At 38.1% G+C, this 22668-nt stretch overlaps 1 protein-coding gene across 11 annotated transcripts in view; it reads left to right on the top strand.

The window, feature by feature from the left end:
- Positions 1-22668, top strand: part of BCAS3 (BCAS3 microtubule associated cell migration factor) — a 494723-nt gene that overhangs the window by 1329 nt on the left and 470726 nt on the right. For all 11 annotated transcript variants that reach the window (XM_037880509.2, XM_043531385.1, XM_037880505.2 and 8 more), the window contains exons 2-7: positions 119-203; positions 791-878; positions 4715-4769; positions 7025-7100; positions 9561-9667; positions 22457-22538. In XM_037880509.2, the coding sequence (XP_037736437.1) occupies positions 808-878; positions 4715-4769; positions 7025-7100; positions 9561-9667; positions 22457-22538 (391 nt within the window). In that variant the 5' untranslated portion in view covers positions 119-203; positions 791-807. The remainder of the gene's footprint in view (positions 1-118; positions 204-790; positions 879-4714; positions 4770-7024; positions 7101-9560; positions 9668-22456; positions 22539-22668) is intronic.

Genomic DNA, 22668 nt, shown 5'->3' with positions numbered 1-22668 from the left:
AGTCTTTATTTTCTGTACAAAGTACCATGCACACATGCAACACTAAATAATGACTACTATGTTGGGTAATGTGATTGCAGTGACCTGGATTCAACTGTTGTTGTTTTGTTGTTGCTAGATTGCTAATTGGATGATAGAAGCTGTTGAGGGGCGTGATTAGGACCTGTCATAATTACTGGTGTCTGGTCAATGCCTTTTGCCCTGTGAGTAAAAAACTGTTTTGTTTTTCTACATAAGAGAACTGATCTGAATTGTTCTGAACAACAAAAAGCGGAATGCTTTTGTTTTGTGAAATCTTATGCATTGGTTTTAACCCTAGCCATTGTGATTACTTCCTGAATGTCTTGTTTCCCAAGAGCATATTCATTGTGATTAAAAGTCTATGTTTCTGTAATTTATGTGTGTATTTTTCCTGGTCAGTATGTCATGATGAAATGCTGCTCTCAAGCTGGTGTAATGCAGTTAGTGTATTTATAAAATTTGTTGTTATATATTTTCCTAAGATGTTGGTGCATATGTGCAGTTTACATAATACATGGTTTCTTTAAATAAAACTCATTTTATCATGCAAGATTTTGTTTTCCCTTTTTTCCTGTGGTGTAGATTGGGATATTGAACAAGCAGAGATTTATTTAAACAGTGCCAGAGGTGAGTATAGTGATTTAGATGTATCTGAGGGAATGGTCCTTCCTCTCGAAGAGCTTACAGTCATGCTAGCTAGAGAAATTGACTAATATAAATAAACATTTCCCTATAAATGATTATTTAAAAAAAAATCTACTGCCCACAGGTATCTGCAGAGCAACGATGGCAACAGAATCTCCTCGCCGCCCTAGTCGATGTACAGGGGGAGTTGTGGTTCGCCCACAGGCTGTCACGTAAGCATGTTTTAGAAGATGTCCAGTTACCTTTGTTTGAAATCCCTAGAATATTCTTGTACAACAAGTACGTGGTCCTCTCAAAATCAGCAGCAACTTCTTGTCATAAACAGTACAGTTTTGTTGTGCTCAGTATTTTCCGGGAAAAGAAAGTAAATAAATGCCTCTTTCCAGATTATACACAGCAGGCATTCTCTTTGAAAGGGATACATTTGAGATTGGTAGGCCAAAATGTTCACCAGTGTTACAAGTTACAGGGTAGATGATTGAACACTTTATATATAAATAAGAAATGACTGCAAAACATATTTTGCTTGCTAAACAAACTGGACACTAGATACAACTGAGTCATAACAAACTTGTGCTTAGTGGGCATTTGTAGATTTCCTCCCCCGCCCGCCACTGCTGTCTCCCTCTGTTCCATTCCTATATTAAAAAGTATAAAGCTCCTGTTATCTGCACTGCCTCAGTAAGTGAGGTTGCTGTGGATGTCAGTGTATTGCTTGCTCAGGAGAACAGAGAAGACAAGTACAGTGAAGGTTTTAAAAAAAAAAAAAAATACAGTGCGTAACAGACTTTCCTACCTTTGCCAGGTCTCCCTAAGTTACCTTCACATGTCAATGGTTGAATGGTCAATTAGAGTAACCAGAAAACTTGCCTGTCCTAAGTCCTTTTGTAGCAGAATGGGTGAAATTTTCTCTGTGGTGGCATTATGCTGCTGGCTAGTTTTTTTTGCTATGGTATTGCATTGCAATATCATGTATGTTTTGGCAACTTGTACTTTACTTACAAGAGCTGACAAAACATGAACCATGGTAATGATGGGGATGACTGTCTATTTAGATCTCAGGATTCACTTGATTTTTAGCAGGAACAAATAAAATGCAGTTGTTCCTATAACTCACTGAATTGCATAAACAACTGGGTCTTTGCAATCTAAGCTTTCATAGAAAGGAGGAGAATCCTGTAGAAGAAATCTTGCAATTTGCCAAATGCAGTTCTGATTGTAGTAACCTGTTCTGTGGAGTGAGCTTGTTCTCTGGAAAAACAATAATTAAAAAAGAAAAACTCCATAAGAATATTTGATTATGTACTTTTTGTGTGGTGGTTATTTTCCAGTTTGTTTTCCCAACCTGCATATCTCCGTTATGGGTACATCACTCATTCTTTATCTCAGAATTGAATTTTCTGGGTAGCATGCTACAAACTTGAATCTCTTGCCCTCATTTTGAAACAGTAGGTTATCAAACAAATGGCAGAATATATTAACAATCCACAAAAACAAGAGAAGCATATGCAAAAGAGAAGCTAGCTTGGGGCGTACTTCGAATACTGATTTATCAATTACCTGGCTAAAAACTAATTAGAAGTTTCATAGTGTTGTTTGTTTTTTTTTTTTTTTTTTTTTAAATAAGTACATCAAAGAAGAAATTGTCTCAGAAGTTCTTAGCCTTCAGCGTTCTGTCTGCTAACCATTGCTTAATTTCTTTCCAAGAGAGGTTTAGTGTACATACATTGAACAAAACATTTCCAAAGCGTGCCTGCTTGGCTTACTCATTAAAGATATACATTGGAAAGCGTCAGCACACATTTATGAAATGAAGAGATTACCACCCTTTTGTTAAGGCTGTTATACATAAACATTAATTATGTTTTAATTATCCTGTAGAATAGACAAGTTTATAGAGAGACAGAGATCATGACCTGGCCAAGATTACACAATGAGTAAATCAGGAATAGAAAGCAGGTGTCTTGTCTTAAAGTGCTCTGCTCTACCTACTACGATAAACTCTCTTTAGTTTAGTAATCTTTGTATCCACTTTTGTCAGTCTTGGTCTGGAATAAACTGTTTCTCGATCTTCAGGAACAATTTTTCAGATTTGCCTTCATTTCACAGGGCAGGCAACTTGTTACATTTAGAAGTGATGCTCATGGAGCTGTATTACTGTCCTGTTATAAAAGTGTATGCAGAAACTTACATCTCCTCCCCTAGTGCTGTCATGACTGGAGAGAACAAAGGCTTCCAAGTACTGAATGTCCACAACATTTTATGTGGACAAGATATTTACACAGTTTTATTTAGAAGGAAAGTGGCTGAGCCTTTTGGTAGCAGGAATCTGGATTTCTTTGTTCCAGCAGCAAGGGCAGTAGTGGCAACAACTTGTATTTGCTGCTATTGGTAATTCAAGACTTAACGCTTAAGTAGTTATGTTAAAACAGATTGAATATGTACCAAAATAATCATTAATCTGAAGTATGTCAAAGTTGTTGGATGCAGAGAGTTAGCTGAATAAAATTTAGAATCACCACTAACTTTTAAAAAATTATATGGGCAGCTGAACATGTTGTCCATTGCCAAGTTAGGTGACTAGCATTATACAAAGATATCATCAGCCTTATGGGGTGAGTCCACATATTTTGTTGCTCAGCAGTTACACAGCATATCTGAGAGACTCACGTCTCTCTTACGTAAGATACCTTAATAAAAGCCTTAGTTAAAGTCCATCAGAACAAATGTGCCGTGCATTATACACCACTGCACTCTGAAGTGCAGCTGATAATGAATTGCCAAGAGGAGTGAGTTCCACAGTGTAAGACCTCTACTGAAAATGCCTTCCCGCTAATCTTAGCCAGCTTTATCTCGGGAATAGATAGTAGAAATCTCTAGCCTCTCTTAGCTTCAGGATAGTGCCTAGCATATGTAAGCTGGCGGGTAGTTTCCCCAGCCCAGGAAGAGAAATAATGTTTCAGCTATTAGTCTTTTAATGCCCTTTCTTCAGGGCTTGTTTTATTGTCCACAAATCAATTGCAAAACAAAAAGCAAATGGAAAAACACTGAAGAATAATTCCCAAAGGCTTTGCTTGCTTCAGCCAGCCAGGAGGGAAAAGGATACAGCCTTCTCCTTTGACCCAGCTTTCCCTTCCTTTTACACTTTGCCCAGACATGTGACAGGCAGAGACGACTTAATCCTTTACAGACTTCAGTGCCCTTACTTTGTGACCAGTGTGGGATAGGCAGTTTATCAAGAAATTGGGTTCCAAATTTTCCAGACTGTATGGGTATTGTGTAGTACAGTAGAACCTCAGAGTAACGAACACCAGAGTTATGAACTGACCGGTCAACCGCATGCATCATTTGGAACTGGAAGTACACAATCAGGCATCAGAGATTTCCCCCCTCCCTTCCCCCAAAGAAGGGCAAATACTGTACAATACAGTACCATGTTAAACATAAAACTACTAAAATAAAGGGAAAGTTTTAAAATAGAGATTTGACAAGGTAAGGAAACTGTTTCTGTGCTTGTTTAATTTAAATTAAGATGGGTAAAAGCAGCATTTTTCTTCTGCAGAGTAAAGTTTCAAAGCTGTATTAAGTCAGTGTTCAATTGGAAACTTTTGAAAGCACAACCAAAACATTTTGTTCAAAGTTACGAACATTTCAGAGCTTTGAACAACCTCCATTCCCGAAGTGTTTGTAATTCTGAGGTTCTGTTATACCTTGAATTACACACCAGCAAGGGGTACCACCGTATTTTTCTAAGTGGAATAATTGGGGACATTTTAAATGTAGTTGAGTAGGTGTATAGTGTGTAAAGCAAAATGTAACCCCACAAATTTGTAAAGAAACCATACAGACTGGAATTGGAGGTTTCTCCACCAGTCAAGGCAAATGTAATTTTCTGTGCAGTTATTATCCAATGAGTTGCCAATCATTCTTTTGCAGATAATCTAAACTAAGGCATAGTCTGCATCATTTTCCCCAGTAGTAAGTAATAGTCAGTGTATTTATGACTGTATTTAGACTTCCATAGTAATTAAGGACTCTTCTTTTCCAGGGAACAGTCATATATGGAAAGTGTTGTTACATTTCTTCAAGATGTTGTGCCACAGGTAAGGGCCTAAAACAAACCCACTCTCTTCACAGTGCTAGTAATACGTATAAGTAAGTTGCAGCTAGATAGTCCAATTTATACAAAGATCAACATTTTAAAAAGTGGCTGACTGGTAATTTTGAGTGCTTCAGTTTTTTTATTTATTTATTTTTTTTGATCACCCATCTTAGACACCTTAAAAGGGCCTGACTTTCAAAAGGTGCATACGGTCTGAAAATCAGGTGCTTTTGAGGTGTTTCCAGTTGGGCACCCAAAATCACTGTCAGGTCAAAGTCTTGGCCAAAGTATTTAAAAACAAGGCTTGAAAAATGTCTCATATATGTACTAGCGAGAGAGGGTTACATTTTCTGCCTACTTAAAGATGTGGTAGTGGTAGCAATGAAAGGCAGAGGCTTACTTGTGAGGTAGATAGACAACATTTTTGTGGGAAGCCCAACCCTCCTAATTGCTGGGACTCCTACCAAGCTGGTATTTCTGGACCGTACTTAGGAACTCATGAGTTTTTGTGTCAACGTCTGGCTAGTAGGCATCAGAAAAGTTTGATACACACCTGCTTGTTTTGCAAGTTTAACATTTGCTGGAAAGGAGAAGGAGAGGGTTTTTTCTCTTTTCCTCTCTTCCTTTCTCCACTTGCCTCAGAACCTTCAGGTTGCTGCTGGGTGGAGGAGATTTGCTAATTTACCCCTTCTCCAGCTTGCTGTGAAGCAGGAGGAACACCTGAATCTGTCATTCTGCTTTTCTGCCCCGCTCCATATCTTGGGTCATTCTCCCCTAAAAATAGCCCTGGTTCTCTTGTGCTCTGTTGTTTCTAGCTTTCCCAAGTAACTGCAGAATGAATTGATATGGCTGTGGTCACTTCAGTGCTGCCCAGGGGGTCCTAAGTAGCAGGCTGAAACTGATCAGAGTGGGATTAATTTCATGCTCCTGGTATTTGGGAAAGCTGTGGACAATAGTAGCGGAACTGTAACTGTTTACCTGTCCACTCAGGAAGGCAACATTGAATTGATTCATAGCTGCAATCAGTTAATAATAGTAATAAGTTAATTATACAAGCTAGAAATTTCTTTTTTAAAAAAAAATTGGCACACCCTGACTCCTGTTAGGAAAAGTTTCCCACTGATGGTTCTGACTATTAGTAATTTGCCAAATGTATTTTTTCATGTTGTGATTCAAGCTATGATGTAAAAGTAAGGATAGTCAAACTTCTATTGAAGGAATTGTTGTGTTTTAACCTGTTCTTATACTCAGCTATTTTTTCTCCATAGTTAAAAAGATGCACTCTTAGTTATATTTTACAAGTCAATTTGCCTTGTAAGCGTGGAACATGCTTTGTTTTGAAAAATAATACAACACTAATTTTTTATTTACACGTTGAGTGCATATTATTGCTTGTCCAGCATGCACATAGTGATTATACAAGTTCTTTTCATATTTAATCCAAAATACTGCACAGTATCTTACAATAGTTCACTTGGAAACAATGGTATTGCCTCTGTAGCTCATACTCTGATTACTGCAGTTTCTCCTGAGAACTGTAAAACTTAGGTTGTCTAGAAACACCAAGAAGCTTCATTCCAATTTCTCTTGTACCTCATCTCTTTAGGGGCATCTGTAGAATATATTTAACTGAACTATGGATCTGCTTTGATTTAGTTACAGTACCTTCTGTTTCAAACTTAAATATTTTGGTTATATTAAAATCATAGGTATATAATTAAAATGTCACAGTAGGAATGAGTTTCATAGGAAAGAAAGGCTTCTGTTTTTTCAGCCTCGCTTATAAAGTGTTTAAGTGGGTCAAAAAGGAATTAAAGGAATACACATACCTCTCTCTAAAGATCCTCTTTTTATTCTATTTAAAAATAGTTTAAACTGACAAAATCAAGGATTATAGAAACAACTATCATCTGTTCTGTCCAATTTAATACAAGGTTTGTTTCTTAGAAGCCAGTTGGCTTTTATTCTCTGTACCTCGAAGGTCTTTGGTTGTGTGTCTTGCCACTTTTTTACTTTAATAAGTGTTGGTACACTAGTTGAATTATATTTAAGATTAAATGTGTTGACCAGGGAACCACTCCTCTCAAAACCTCCCAGAAATACTGAGGGTATAAGTATGCATTAATTGCATGCATGCAATAAGAATATGCAACAATTCTTGTTTTCCTTGCATTACCTGATGTGCTGTATACAGAGAGCAGAAAATAAAGATGTTATACTTCATTTTCTTTCAACCTTTCTCTTTCTTGTGTGTAGGCCTACAGTGGTACTCCACCAACAGAAGAAAAAGAAAAAATAGTATGGGTCAGATTTGAAAATGCAGACTTAAATGGTATGGTTTTATCTCCCTCTTTCAGTTTTATTTCTGTATCTTTTGGGCCCATATACAATAATTTTAAACTAGCAAAATTAAAAAATTACAGTTTAGACAAGAGTTGGCTCAAACAGAACTCCCTTTCTACTCCTTACTAACCAGGAATGAATCGTTATTGTGTAAAATCCTGAGTGAATAGACAGGCCTTTACTCAACGAATTTCTTGAAATGTGAAGGTGAGCGAACTCTGGTGTTATAGGATTAGTGAGGTCACCAAATTCCAGAGCAAAGTCCCTTGGCCCCCTCACTATCCAGATCAGTTGAAACCAAACATAGGGCTGAGTGTAATCCATGTATTCGTAGGTTTGTAGCATGAATCACCTAATTATCTCTCCCAGTGGCTTCATGCACACATATTGAATGGCTGCAGAGTCATAAAAAGAAAAGGAGTACTTGTGGCACCTTAGAGACTAACCAATTTATTTGAGCATAAGCTTTCGCGAGCTACAGGTCACTTTATCGGATGCATTCCATGCTGTAGCTCGCGAAAGCTTATGCTCAAATAAATTGGTTAGTCTCTAAGGTGCCACAAGTACTCCTTTTCTTTTTATGCACTGCAGCCATTCAATATGTGTGCATGAAGCCACTGGGAGAGATAATTAGGTGATTCATGCTACAAACCTACGAATACATGGATTACACTCAGCCCTATGTTTTGTTTTAATCCATGTATTCGAAGGTTTGTAGCATGAATCACCTAATTATCTCTCCCAGTGGCTTCATGCACACATATTGAATGGCTTCAGTGTCATAAAAAGAAAAGGAGTACTTGTGGCACCTTAGAGACTAACCAATTTATATGAGCATAAGCTTTCGCGAGCTACAGCGCACTTTATCGGATGCATTCCATGCTGTAGCTCACGAAAGCTTATGCTTTCGTGAGCTACACGAGGTGTAGCTAATGGAGGTGTTAATAATGTACATCAATTTGCTTTTACTAACCATGGAGCTCTAAGCCTGTCCTACAAGTCAGAGGCTGTAGCTCTCCTCCAGATGTTTCCTACATCTTGATTGTTACCTCAGTGTCCTCCTCCTTACTCCTGTGGTAAAGGCTCACTCTGATCCCAGATGTAACGTGATAGTATGACATGATAGGGAATTTTCATGTCCTGGTGGTAAGTAGGGCAAGTTATACTTATAGCTGTTGGAATGGCAAAAAGATTCCTAGTTCACAAATTTATAGATGTTAGAGACGGAAAAGACCTGTTAGGTTAGCTTGTATATCTCACTGCCTCATGCTCAAGGCCAGTGCGTGATTGTTTTCTAGTAGGTTTCTTTTTCCTTGCTGTGCATTTGTAAATGTCCCAGCCACTGGGGCTTTCGTCACGTCCTTTCACTTGCCACAGTATGACAGAAAATCAAACATATCCAATGAAACCTTTATTTTTCATATTCATCCTAAATTTACCTTAGTTCAGTTTAATCGTCTTAGTCTTGGTTATACTCTTGTACCATCCTGAAGAGTTCTTCTCCCTGCTTGTCGGAAGTTTACGTGCTTTCAGAACATTATGCTTCTTGCTAACTTTAGGGTAGAGCGGCCTTAGCCAAGATATAAAAACATTTGGTTATTTTAGTCTGTCTTGATATATTTCCTGTAGCACCTTCATAGTTTTATGGAAATTGCCTTTTTCAGAGGGGTGTTGTGAGCATTAGATAATATGTGTAAAAAGCTTTGATCATCAAAGTGCTACATAAGTGTCATCTTTGTTATAATTATTATTTTGTTGCTCCTCTGTGATTTTCTTCTGATTTGTCCATACGATAGCATTACATGAACTGGCAGTAATGTAGCTTACAGGTGATTATATTTGCTCAATAAAAAGACCTCTCTTTTTTCCTAAATAGACAAAGTACCTCTGAAAAAGTACTGAAGAAGGAATCACCGATACCTCTATTTTCTGTGTACTCAATCGTTCCTTCTAAATGCACTAATAATTTCTGTTGCTAAATCTCTTAAGTAGCAGAGTACTGTAGACTGTATATATTTTGTAAACTTGGCTTCAGAGTAGTAACTGTGAAATGTGAAGAGGTGCTTTTCTAGAATTTCATGGTACTTATAGAAAAATAACTTGATCGTGTGCTAATAATCATAGAAGGTAGGAATGACAAAGACCTCTGAGTCATCTTGTCATAGCCTCCTTTCTTATGCTGTATAGGAAGTTTCCCATCATCACTCCCTCTAAACTGGTATTTTGTACCCTCTCAAATAAAACTCTAATTACAGATCTTATTACTTGTGTCTAAAGGCACATTTTTTTCACTATTTTTTCAGTTACAGGAGTTAAGGATTAAAAAGCGCATGGCTGTGCCTTTAATTATAATATGAATATGGATTTCAAAAACTGTGTCCAGTATACCAGACATTAAACATAATTTGTCCTAACTTAATGTTCGTTTTGATATTTAAATCCAATTTAGATACATCGAGGAATATGGAGTTTCATGAGATACATAGCACTGGCAATGAACCACCTTTGCTGCTAATGATTGGGTACAGTGATGGTATACAGATCTGGAGCATACCCGTAAGTACATAATAACTCTGTCTTCAGAAAACAAGCCTCTTTGAGTTGCTGATTTTATGCCATATCTAATTTTTTATAACAAACTATATTACTTTAAACTAAACAGTAGAAGGCTACAGCATATGTTGTACATGTAAAATGGTTTAACATAAGATTAATTTAAGAGTGTGAGTTACACCAAATATTAAACTACCTAACTTTAAATCTGAGGGTTTTTTTAATTTGGATACTTGCTGTAAAGGTAATTTTTTTGATTTGGAGCAGGGTGTAACATTACAGAGAAGTTAATATCCTATAAATATAGGGGAAAGAAGTCCACACTAAGGAGGAAGGGTAAATTCAACTGTTCTATGAAAAATTATGAAAAGGATTTACATTTCCCAGGAATGCAAGCATGACAATATTAATAGCATTTTACAATCACAATGTGTGTCTGTCATGTACATGATTTGCAATTTTAATTTTATTTAAAGTCTGTATGTGCATATGGATTTAATTTTATTCTGTCATACATAGCATGCAATTTGTGTTTCAGAATGGTTTGAGCACATGGACTTAATTTGGGAAATTTCCCCCAAATTTCTTGAACTTAGAATAAAGTTTAGTATGGTATGTGATAAAATTCTTAACTCATAAAATCTAGTGTGTCCAATACTTCAAAATAAACCCAGTGCGCATACTGGATGAAATTTCTCCTCTTTGTAGAATACAGAGCCTTTCTGGAAAATATTTTTCCTTTTCATCCCTCCCTGGGTGAGAAAGAGAGTAGTTTTTAAGCAGCAAGCTACATTTTAGGAAATTAAATGGAATTTCATTTTCTCTTTGAAAGTACTTTTGCACACCAGCTTGGGAGCTGTGTTAAGGACTAACCATTGCTTTTACAGGAGGGAGACAGAAATGGAATTTTTCTCGCAATTTGTCTTTTCTGTTAAAGAGGAAGAAGAAAACCTTTTTTAGGAAGTTCAGAGCCTGCAGTTTCGGGGGTGGCAGTGTAAAATAAGAGGCCCCAATGTACCTGACTGTACTTCATGTGGAATTTGGGAATTTGTATATTTTCTTAGATTTCCTGAGGAACTACAGTTGTTTCTCACATTCAAGACCTTTATTTTGAATGGAGCAGAATGGAACATTTGGGTGCTGCTGTATTTTTGTCTTTAAACTTTTAAAAAAAAGTACGTTTGTAGAAAAACCAAATTGGTTTGTTTACTTCTTGAATAAGGAAGTTACAATATATACTACTGTATAAGAATTTAGCATGCAAAATAATTTTTGTATCCAATTAAAACTTTTTAAACTTGAAAATATTCTTATACAAAAAGTGAGTATTTAAACCTTTTAAAAAATCGCTATGCTTTATTCGTCATGTGTATTACAGGGAACAAACATTAGGTGTCACTAAGATATTGAGCTAAAAAATATAGTACAGTGTCAGTAGTACCAGCGATCCTAACAGGATTCTGAACAAATAAGTTAGAGTACACAGAGATTATATACACTGATCTAAGTTAAAGATTTTCTATAACATAACTTCTTTGAACTTTCTCTAATGAATTTATTTGAACAGATAAGTGTTTACTGAAAGGTGTATAGAGGCACACACCGGGTGGTGTGATCTTGGACTTCTCTGGGCTAGTTTACAGTAGAAGAGATTAGAGTTTGGGTCTTCATCTGGCAAGGGATCAGTTCTCTGTTGATATAGTATATTCTTGCCCTGGGCACGAGGTGGGAGAGTGTCTTGCTTCCTTATCAGGTGACTCTCTGTAGCTGAAGAAATGAGTGTCTCTGAAGGAAGCCATCTATACTCCTAACCAAGGGGAAGATTGCTATGAGATGGGGTCTTATGTGTAGGGGGAGGGCAAGAGGGGTGGCGTAGGAGTGTCTTGGAGAACTCCATTTCCCTCCTTTTGGGTGGAGGCAATCTTTTTTTTTTTTTTTTTTGCATGGAGGTACCATAGTTAGGCCAAACAATGTCATATAACTACAAATTCCTTGTCTCTTCTGTCAATAGAGCAGTCTCCACACAGCCAGTTTATATGTTTTTCCAGTGTATTTCACAATGGAATATTTTCTATTTCTTGTTGTTCCTTTTTATTAGGCTAATAAATACTAAGAAAAAATGAAACTAGGAAATCACAAACCCCTATTGGTATGATTGATTTTTGCATAAGGAAGCCCTTCAGCAGCTTTCAGAAAGTTCTTTCTGAGCTTGAGAACGTGTTCAAGTTGATACACAAGCTGAGGCAGTCTAAATAGGAATAGAGTTGTGTTCTGAAGACTTGTTGCCACTCTTTGAGAATGCTCAGCTTGGAGCAGGGCATGAGATGTCAAAGTAACACGCTCTAAACGGCAAACTGTGTTGTGACCGTGTATGAATCTAGTCTCTCAAATAAAGTGACATTCATTGCTTTGCAGCCTCAGGAAAGTGACTCTGGAGCAGATTCATGATGAGTTCGAGATGGGTTATCTGTAGGTGTTATTTGATATACGTGTCTTGGCAATGTGAGCCATTGTAGCTGGGATAAATGTCAGGAGGTTTGCAGTACTTCAGGGTATCCGCTTTCCCGCAGCATTTGAGGCCAGTAGGAAAGAGGGAAATATTTTTGGAGCAAATGTGGAAAAACTGTTATTTGCTATTTGTATGCTTCATTTATGAGGGAGAGTGGTGCCACCTGGAAGTTTTTAGATCTCCAAAGTTAGAACATAGATGCAAGCCTTTCCTGAATAATTAATATGTGTTTTGTGGTGCTGGAGTGGCCCATCATAAATTTTGGGACATGGATTAAATATATTACAAAGGAGAAGTCCAGTGTGGTTTCTTTGGGATCAGTCCTTTGTTACTTTGGTCAATAAGATTTATGTGCTGTGGGGTGAGAAGGGTGCTTACTTATACAAGGGGATTTGGTTGAACGGGAATTTGATTAATTATATAATTGTCAGTTCCAGAACTGGGCTGGTGTCAGTGGTATGTATTCTTGATTGAAATTAAGTCTTCACTGACGTGGTGGTGGAGGGGGGGAAAGAATGCCAGCTACTGAATGACCATCCCTACTTTCTGCAGCACCTAGGGTTTTCCTTTGAGGCCTCCTATTCATATAGCTTGTGAGATCTGAAAAAACCACAGCCAGGGATTGTGTAGTTGCAGATTATATGAACAGTATTGCCCACTTATGTGTTTAACAATATAATTTTGGAATGTTTTCCTTGGCATTCATGTTATCCCTCGTTTGGTTTCCCAGTTAGATAATTTTTTCTAAACTTCGATATTCTGTGGATTGGGGATTTGTATCTGAGACTCCTAAGAAGAAAGGACATAGCATAATCTACACTTGCCTACCCTCTTCCTATTGCTATTTAGGGTCCAGGTACAAAAAGAATTGGCAGTTGTGTGGCAAAGTGACTTTATATACAAAATTATGCCATTCACTTGGCAATAGCATATATTCTGTATATGTATCCTTTCTACATCCTCTTAGGGTCTGGCTACACTGCAGTTGGGGGCGCACCTCCCAGAGCGGGTAGAGACAGATGCGTGCAAGCTCGGCTTCAGGTAGCATGCTAAAAATAGCAGTGTAGACTTTGTGGTGTGGGCAGTGGCGCAGGCTAGCCACCCAAGTAAGGACCCCCTAGTAAGGCTGGCTTGTACTTGGGCAGCTAGCTAGCTGCAATATCCACACTGTTATTTTTAGCACGCTAAAGCTCAAGAAACCTGACAAGAGAAATCTGTAAGATTTTATTTAGAAGCCCTTTCTGTTTTAAGAAGCAAGAGTCCCAAAGTTTAAGTGAAAAGCTATACACTGAGGCTATCATCTGTAGCATTGTGATTTCTTTCCTCCTTCAGTTGGACCCCTATTCAGTACATAATAAAATAATGAGCTGCAGGCAGTCCAGTTTGCGTCTGCGTGATTATGAAGTGTTTATGACAGCTACTAAGCTGACGCTTTTCATAATGGTGTTACATTGACTTCTAAACACCTTTGTAGTCTGCCTCCAGGAGTGTATGTATGTCTCTGCAGTCTGAGTGGTTTTACATTAACATTTCCTTGGAGAAAGATCTTTGACTACAGAAGTGTTACTTGCAAATGGAAGATACCATTTGATCGGCTTCAAAGGACTGAAATAATGTTTGGACTGCTGGGTGCTGAAGTAACGGCTGGAGTTCTGAGGTGTAATGTCTAAATCTGTATTGTATAAGATGCAGAAGGTATCCATCCAAACTGGTTTTCTTTGATCTTTGTTTTGAAATGGGGGTGGGAAGGTTAAAAGTGTTTTTAAAATATGCCTTTCGAAGTGGGAAGAAATCTGGGATTATACAAAAGTAATGACTACAAGTTCCCATTCAGTAATTGTGCAATGTGGTTTTGTGTTGTGTTTGGAATTTGTTTTCCCTTTGCCCCCAGTCTTGTATTTCAAATACAGTGTCAGAACCAGAAAGCAGTTGGAATTGGTTTATGCTTAATGTGGTTTACAAGAATCTGTTTTAGATAGTTATTCCTATTCACAGAAATGCATTTTGGCTGCTTTTGTGGGTGATAACTTTTTTCATTGTACACAGGAGGTTTCAGAAGTAGAAAGCGACATTAATTTAGATTTTCCCTATTCAGTTAGAACAGAGTTATTAGGCATTAATTTTAATAAATTAGGAACTTTGACTGTTCAAAGGGAACTGCATAAAAGTAAACATAACGTATATTTAAATATATGTTGTAAAAGTTGTGGTACAATGCTGCTACTTCAATCTTTATTGGTATGGCAGCTTAAGGGTCGATTACATCCACTGATTAGAGACCCATGGAATACTGGTCATAGCTGGGCAAGTTAAGGATGGCATGCTATTTTCTGACTTTTCCTTTGTTTCATTGTCATAATGTAAAAATGATGGGCCAATATTTACCAGTTAATAAATATTAAGATTTTTAATGTGTTACACAGTCTACTGCAAATGCAGTAGCTAGTTGTGTGTGTGTGAATTCTTTTCGCTTCCTCAGTTCTCGAAAAAGCATGGTGGTGGCTGGGAAAACCAGTTCCATTCTCCCTTCCTTCCCCAGTTTAGTCAATGGTGGTAAAAGTGTCTGTGACTTATGCAGTAGGAAGCTAATGACAAATTAAGTGCTTTCTTCCCAGTTTCTTCTGACCAGAGGATATTGGGACCTGAACAGTCATCCCCAACATGGAGACCCTGGTGCAGGCTTGCAGTAGGCACTTAAAAAAATCTGAGACTGACCAAGATGTGTAACCTTTAAAAGCATCAGAAGACTTGGGAGGTGGGCATAAGGACAGGGACTGGGCTAATCATTCTTCTAGGTTTGTTTGTTTGTTATCTTTTCATACTACAAATGTTTTGAGTTCTGTACAGATTTAAAAGAGTACTGGTTTTGTTTTAACACACGTAACTTGCACAGCCAATTGTGTTGTAAAGCTGTGTGATTTATAATGTACTCAGAACCTGGGGAGAGGAAGAAAAGGAAAACATCCCACCTCTCTTCCACAAACCCTTTGGCAGATGGAGTGGTAGTATCAGTAGGCTTTGGCCTTGTCTTCACTGCTAAAAAAGGGCCCTTTTTAACCTTGGAGTAACTAACATGCATGAGCTATCCCAAGGCACTTTGGTTTTACTGCAATGCAAGCCTTTCACTGGTTGACTGAGGTGCGTTTACCTTGCAGTAAAACTAAGGTGCCTGATCTTCACTGTGGTTTTTACCGCAGGATAGCTCGCGCATGTTAGTTACACCAAGGTAAAAAACACACCTGTTTGAGCAGTGAAACAAGGTCTTTGAAGGGCATTCCATGGGACCCTCCTTGATTAGAGGGCAAAGCAAGAAAGGAGAGCTATAAAGTATCATTCTGTCCCTATCCTGATGGTTCTCCATACACCTGCTTCTTTTCTTCTTGTGGGTGTTGAGGGCAGGGGTGAAGAAACACGGTCCCAAATTACAAACATGTATGTAGTCTGCAGCCTGAGCATGTTAAACCCCCTCAAAACATGTTACGTTTATAATGGTAGTATTGATGCATCTGTGACCAAATGCATTAGCAAGCTGCTTAACTACACTTTGTATTTTATTTAATGTGCTCTGTTTTCCATAGTGGCTGCAATTTTAACACTTCATTCAACCCACAGGGAAGAGTTTTATAATGTTTTTAGATATCTCCACTGTTCTGTTCTCCAGGCAAAGGGAGAACATGCATCTAGGCATAAAGAAAGTTTATACCAAATAGGGGAGAATGAAAAGGGTAGCCTCACTCCAACTGGCTGCTGCAAACAGCTGTTCTATATAGCGCATTTATATTTGTATCACACATCCTTACAGGTTCTCATGTTGAGCTGTTAATGTGCCTAGGAAAAGTGTCTGTTTGTTCAGAGGGATATGTGTGATGTGGTGGGATGGGTAGGCAGTCTTATTTTAAGAAACAAGTGGCCTGTGGATATGTCTACACTGCATATGCTTTACAGTGGCATATACAATACACATTGCATGTTCCCTAGCATGGTTATAAATAGCTGTGTAGATGGTGAGGCATTGCTTAGGTAAGTAGAATAGAGACATGCCTGACCCAACATGGTTCTCTGCACATCCAAGCAGTGTCTCCCTATCTATGCTCCTGTTTTTAGTAGCATAGCATCCTGCTGCCTCCCCAGTATTTGGAACCTGGAGTGAAGGACTCTGGCAGAGGGGATAGGCAAGCAGCAGGGAAACAGCAAGGAAGGGTTCCAGAAGTCCCCACTGTCTTTCCCTGCCAGAGCCTTTCGCTGCTGTGTATAGTTACACACCACAGTGTGAGTGCAGCCTGCTTTTTGCTGCGATGTGCAGCTACACGTACTCTGTACGCCACTGCCAGGAGTGTGCAGTGCAGACATGCCCTACGTTACTAATAATGATTTGGGTTATTAAAACAAAGAATTTTACAAATCTAATTTTACTTTTGATCATTAACACTGATTGTTTACTTTTTCTTATTTGTCCACTTACACAAGAAAAGTTGAGTAGTCAATTTCTAACTAGTTCACTTTCTCTCTTCATGCTTTGGCTAATGCAAAAGTAATTGGGTTGTTATCACTACAGAGATTTATTTTTTTTTTTATTACAACTATACATTTGAATGTAAACACTAAAATTCTGGCTGCTTGCTCCCCCCCCCCCCTTCAAATATCTTGTTTGGTAGCTCATGCTCAAATAAATTGGTTAGTCTCTAAGGTGCCACAAGTACTCCTTTTCTTTTTGCAAATACAGATTAACACGGCTGTTACTCTGAAACTTGTTTGGTAGTATTCCTCTTGAACTGGATCATGTCAAACAGTAGTTCATACAGATATCAATAATAATTTAGGTTTTCCTACGATATTATTGTCATTCAATACAATATTCAAAAACCAAAAGATAGATTTCTGATATCTTACCTAACATCTTCACTATGTATTTGTGTGACAGTGCTGTTATTGAATACTAACAATTTGCATTTTTATTTTAAGTGTCAAATTTCTAATTTATTTTTTCCTTCTTTTGGTTTGGTGTATGTTTGGCATTTTTTGACCGAAGGAAACCTATTTTCTATGGTTGGAAAATATTATCTTCCTTACAGTGTAAACAAACCTTTTTGTTTGTTATGGGTTCAAACTGGTATGCCCTAAACAACAGAAGTCTCTCATCAAAAATTAAGCAATGGTCCAGATTGATCCCTGATCTGCCATACTTACGAAGTACTGGCCCAAAATTTTTAAGGGAAGAGGGGATGTCTTCACTCCCTTTCCTCAATCTGTTCTCATATCAGGAGAAAGGAACCAGAGGGAATTGAACTGAAATTTGATGGATTCTTTGCTTGCAATCTTGCATAGAGATCTGAAGCTTTAAAAATGCAACCAACCTGTGTCTTGACTCCTTGGACTGTGGAAGCTGCGAAGTCCCACCACACCAGCTTGTGGCCGTCATTTTGGATTCACCCTTTCTATAGAAAGAGTACCTGAGGCTGCTTTTAAAGCTTCATTTTCAATTCTTAAAACCTGTTTGGAAATGTTCTTTGCTTTTGGAATGGGAGAGAAAACCTTTAAGAGCTTGAAAGCTGCCACAGGGACTCACTACTTATCTGGAGCAAATCCAAAATGGCAGCCACAAGCCTGTTCCTCTGCAGGTGCTTTCTGAAGAATTTAAAGTCTATTTATATTTTGTCTGTGTTTGGGAGACTGAGTTGCTCAGGGGATTGGTAATGGGATGTGTAGCCTTCCACCTTCTGGTTGCCAGCTCACAGCTAGCCCAGGTTGGTGGGGAGAAAGTTGTTAGCCATTCTGTGACTGTATGGCTTATGTGGTGGTCTGTCCCAGTCCAGTTCCTAGCAGGACAGGTGTCCAAGTCAGAAAACCTTGGCCCACTTTGTTGGCAGTCTCAGCAAGGAGATGAGGACTAAATCGGCAGAGATGTGCAGTGGCAGTCAAAAAACCGAACAGAATGTTGGGGATCATTAGGAAAAGGGATAGATAATAAGACAGAAAATATCATTCTGCCTCTGTCTGATTCCATGGTACGCCCACATCTTGAATACTGGTTGCCCCATCTCAAAAAAGATATATTGGAATTAGAAAACGTTCAGAAAAGGACAACAAAAATGATTTAGGGGTACGGAACAGCTTCCATATGAGGATAGATTAATAAGACTGGGACTCTTCAGCTTGGAAAAGAGATGACTAAGGGGGGATATGATAGAAGTCTATAAAACCATGACTAGTGTGAAGAAAGTAAATAAGGAAGTGTTGTTTACTCCTCATAATACAAGAACTGGGGGTCACCAAATGAAATTAGTAGGAAGCAGCTTTAAAACAAACAAAAGGAAGTATTTCTTCACACAACACACAGTCAACCTGTGGAACTTTTTGCCGGAGGATGTTGTGAAGGCCAAGACTATGATAGGGATCAAAAAAAGAACAAGATAAGTTCATGGAGGATAGGTCCAGCAATGGCTATTAGCCAGGATGGGCAGGGATGCAAAACCATGCTCTGAAGTGTCCTAGCCTCTGTTTGCCAGAAGCTGGGAATAGGGGACACGGGATGGATCACTTGATGATTACCTGTTCTGTTCATTTCCTTTGAAGCACCTGGCATTGACCACTGTTGGAAGAGAGGCTACTGGGTTAGATGGACCATTGGTCTGACCCAGCATGGCCGTTCTTGTGAGACCGTACAAATGTCGCTGTCCTCTGGAGATGGTCCTTTCCGGTCAGGATTGGGACACGTTACCAGGGCAATGGTGATAAAGCTTTACTTGTTCTGTGGATAAATAAAAGACATCGGTATCCAAGGCTAATAACTCAGGTCCTTTTACAAACACAAATCACAAAAAAAAAAACAACAGGTATTGTTGGGTGGGACCAATCTGTTTTGAAACCTATTTATTCTAATGTGTAAGTTTTAAACTGCAAAAGAGACCATAGAGGTTCCCCTTGCAAACAAACCCAAGAAGCATCTAGGATTTTACTGTTCTGTAAACAACAAAATGCATGTATTAAGATTTTAAAATCTTCACCCTGTCTTTATGCTGCTTAAAGTAGGAGAGAGGGACATGCTGTCGTGCCATGGGAGTTGGTAACATCTGAGTTCTAATGTTGGCTCGGCCACTGACTCTGTGCCTTTGAGCAATTCGCTTTGCTTTCCTTTTGGTTTAGTTTCCCCTATCAGTAAAATGGGAATAATACCTGCCTACCTTCCATATGTGTGGAGGACTAATAAGTAAATGCTTATACAACACATTGAAGAAGAAAAGCAGCATAGCCATAAGGAACTTGGGCTGGGATTTTCAAGGAAGCCTAACGGAGTTATGTACCCTGTTACAAGTGAGTTTCAGTGGGATTTGGACACCTAATTCCCTTAAGCTTCTTTGAAAATCCCAGCCTTAAGTTTTACCACCTCTTCAGCGTCCCTAACGAAATATGTATGCTTTTGTAAACTTGCTATATCTGAGATCAGAATCTCAGTTAAGCGGGTTTTGGCCTCCTTAACTGTTTTTTACTGTTGGGCCTCTTACTTTGTTTGGCGCTAGAGCTGATGTGCTGGCTTGCTCAAAAAGTAGCACGAGGTGACTGAATTGGGTTGGTATCATATGTGAATCACTTCTTCCATACTTCTGTTATGTTGTTTCCTTTTTGTTTCCTTTGTAGTCATTTGTGTGCATACATATGTGAACCACTCTTTCATGGTTTTGGAAAAAAAACCAACCCCTTAACTGCCAATAATAATAGTTTCAAAGTCTTATACTTTCCCACTTTTTCCTTTTTATAGAACTGGTGTGTTCCCACAGATACAAAACCTACTCCTGCCTACATCTCTGCTTTCATTTCCTCTTACTCCTTCTCTCACTTTTTACTCTCTCCAACCTTCCTTCCTAACCATGCCCCATTGGTGCCTTCTTCCATGTTGCCCATTATGCTTGGTACAGGCTCTCTTGTTTTCTCTTCCTTTTTCATTCCCCCCCCTCCCCCAAACAAGAAAACCCATGATCCATTGAAGAATTAAGTCTGTGGAGGGTGTCACGGGAAATGTAGCTTCACCAGTTTGACTTTGAACATCATACTATCATTTGGTTTGTACATAACTTGGGTGGCAAGCTCTTTGGGGCAGGGACCACACCTCCTGCTCTAGGAGAGGCAGCGTACTGTCTATCATCAAATTACTAATTTGTTAAATCTGAAATTATTCTGAAAGAAATAGAATAATTAAAATTTTATGTACTGTACAAGCACTGTTACTAAATGGCAAAGCAGAATCTGTGATGCTGATAAAAGGAGTACTTGTGGCACTTTAGAGACTAACATATTTCTCTAAGGTACCACAAGTACGCCTGTTCTTTTCACGGATACAGACTAACACAGCTGCTACTCTGAAACCCCGGATGCTGATAATCTACCTAATAAAATAAGAGCAGGATGGATTAAGGGTCTGAGTCTCCTCTTTCTTACATCAGTTTTATAGCCATCTATATCAGGAATAATTCTAATCACTTAATTGGTATTACTCCTGACTCATTCAGTTGTGAGACTGGAATAGGCCCTGGGGAGAAATGTAAAGACAAATATTTCCCAAAATTTTTGTACTGTCCTGAATGTTATTTTAAATTGAATCAGGAGAGTAGGTGGAAAACTGAAATAAAGTTGTCAGTGTTCAATGTTTAGTTATAAAAAGGTGGAGTGTTTACTGTAGTAAGTATAGCATTTGCATATAGTCTTCATAACAAATAGATGGTTCAAGGGATAAGCAGCAGCAGTTTGACGTACATTATCTCTAGCAATGGTGATAAGCTATAGTTAAGAAGTTGCAACAAAGTGTGAGTTGGAGTTACTGGTCATGATTTGTTGCTCAAATAGCAGTGGATTTTTATTTTTCCAACTTGTCATCTAAACTGCAGGAAGTAATTGAAGAAATATAAAAAGACATTTTTAAAAGGTTGTGTTAGATTTATGGTTTAATACTTATCGAGTTATGAAGTCTTTCTTTCAAATTGTATGCATTTCTGATATAGTAAAATGCTTGTTTGGCAAACTCTCTTCCAAAAATAGTATGCCAACATGTTGGTTAAATTTTTAGCTTCATTACATCTGTTTTAAGTTCTTAGTTATTTGGAAATGAGTTTCATAATGTTTGCCATTTTCCTGAAGTTTGACATTCCATATCGGATCCATTACCAAGCAGTTATGAAAATACATTGTGACCGACCATTTACAGGAAGTCTGGAAATTCTTCTTAACTACTTTTGATTTAATCTTTTCAAGATTTCCATTAGTGACTAACAATTAGTTTGACTTCGTACTTTTGAAACAATTTTAACACCTATACAATATATGGTACACTAAGATTTCAGGTTCTCTGACCCTTTAAATCCAATATTTGATTCTCTTAATCAGAGATTCATTTGCCTTCTCTAATAAAACATACAGTGTGTACAACAAACTGTATTAATCAGTGGCCAAGTTGAGGACTTGTATCTTCTGAAATATGTACAGTATACTTATGAAAGTTGTATTGCACTCTTGTATTTTATGTAGCCTAATGTAAAACATGCATTTCTTGATGTGAAGGACCTCTGTTAAAAATAACTGACAAATTATAGTAAAGACCTCTAAAATGTCTTCTCTAGGGGAAGGGTATAGAAAATTGATTTTGGGGGGGGCGGGGGGGCAGAGGCAGGTTTGAAGATGCTTGGATAGAAAGAAAATACATTTTCTATTGCAGTTTGCTGTTCCAGGTCTTGGGTGAACCAGAACTTAACTTAGTATATGAAATATTTAAGTTTGCTGAGCACATCTGGAAATTACCAAGGAAGAGAGGAAAAACACTTCCCCTGAAATTTATTTCTAGTGAATTCCTTTTGCCTCTAATTTTTGGAGTCCCTACCTGGCTCCAAAGAAAAGCTACAGCTCACCTAGGGGCCTAACACATAGTTTTTTGCATTGATTTAACTAAATCTGTTTTGTGGGTTTTTTTTTTTTTTTTTTAAAGTAGTTAAATCAGCATAGATGCAGTTGTACCGGTGCAAACGTGTTTATAGCTTAAATACCTATATGGTAATTTACCTGCAGATCACTCATGGTTTCAACAACTATTAATAGGGCATCCTGTGACCCTGTTACAGCACCAAACACACAAGAACCCCTCAAAACTATGCAAAGTGAGTTCACTTGTGCTATGCGGAAGGCATGGCAAAGTTTAAGAAATGATACTTAGTGAATTAGGTATGGGAGGAGGGAAGTTTTTATGGTTTATTAAAACAAGTAACATTCTTTACATTGTTTATAATTTGTATATTATGCAGATCAGTGGTGAAGCCCAGGAACTCTTTTCTGTTCGACACGGCCCAGTTCGAGCTGCACGAATCTTGCCTGCTCCACAAATCAGTAAGTGCATTGTTGTGACAGTTCACAGCTAAATGTATGTTCTCTTTAACCTATTGAATGAATCAGTATTTTTTCTTTAAAAGTTTTACTTGAATATTTGTTATAGCCCAGTATGTCAGCTTTCCATTTG

This window comes from Chelonia mydas, chromosome 17 (assembly GCF_015237465.2).
Source record: "Chelonia mydas isolate rCheMyd1 chromosome 17, rCheMyd1.pri.v2, whole genome shotgun sequence".
Classification (NCBI taxonomy): Eukaryota; Metazoa; Chordata; order Testudines; family Cheloniidae; genus Chelonia; species Chelonia mydas.
Note: the sequence above shows the minus strand (reverse complement) of the source record. Positions and strands in the feature narration are given on the sequence as shown.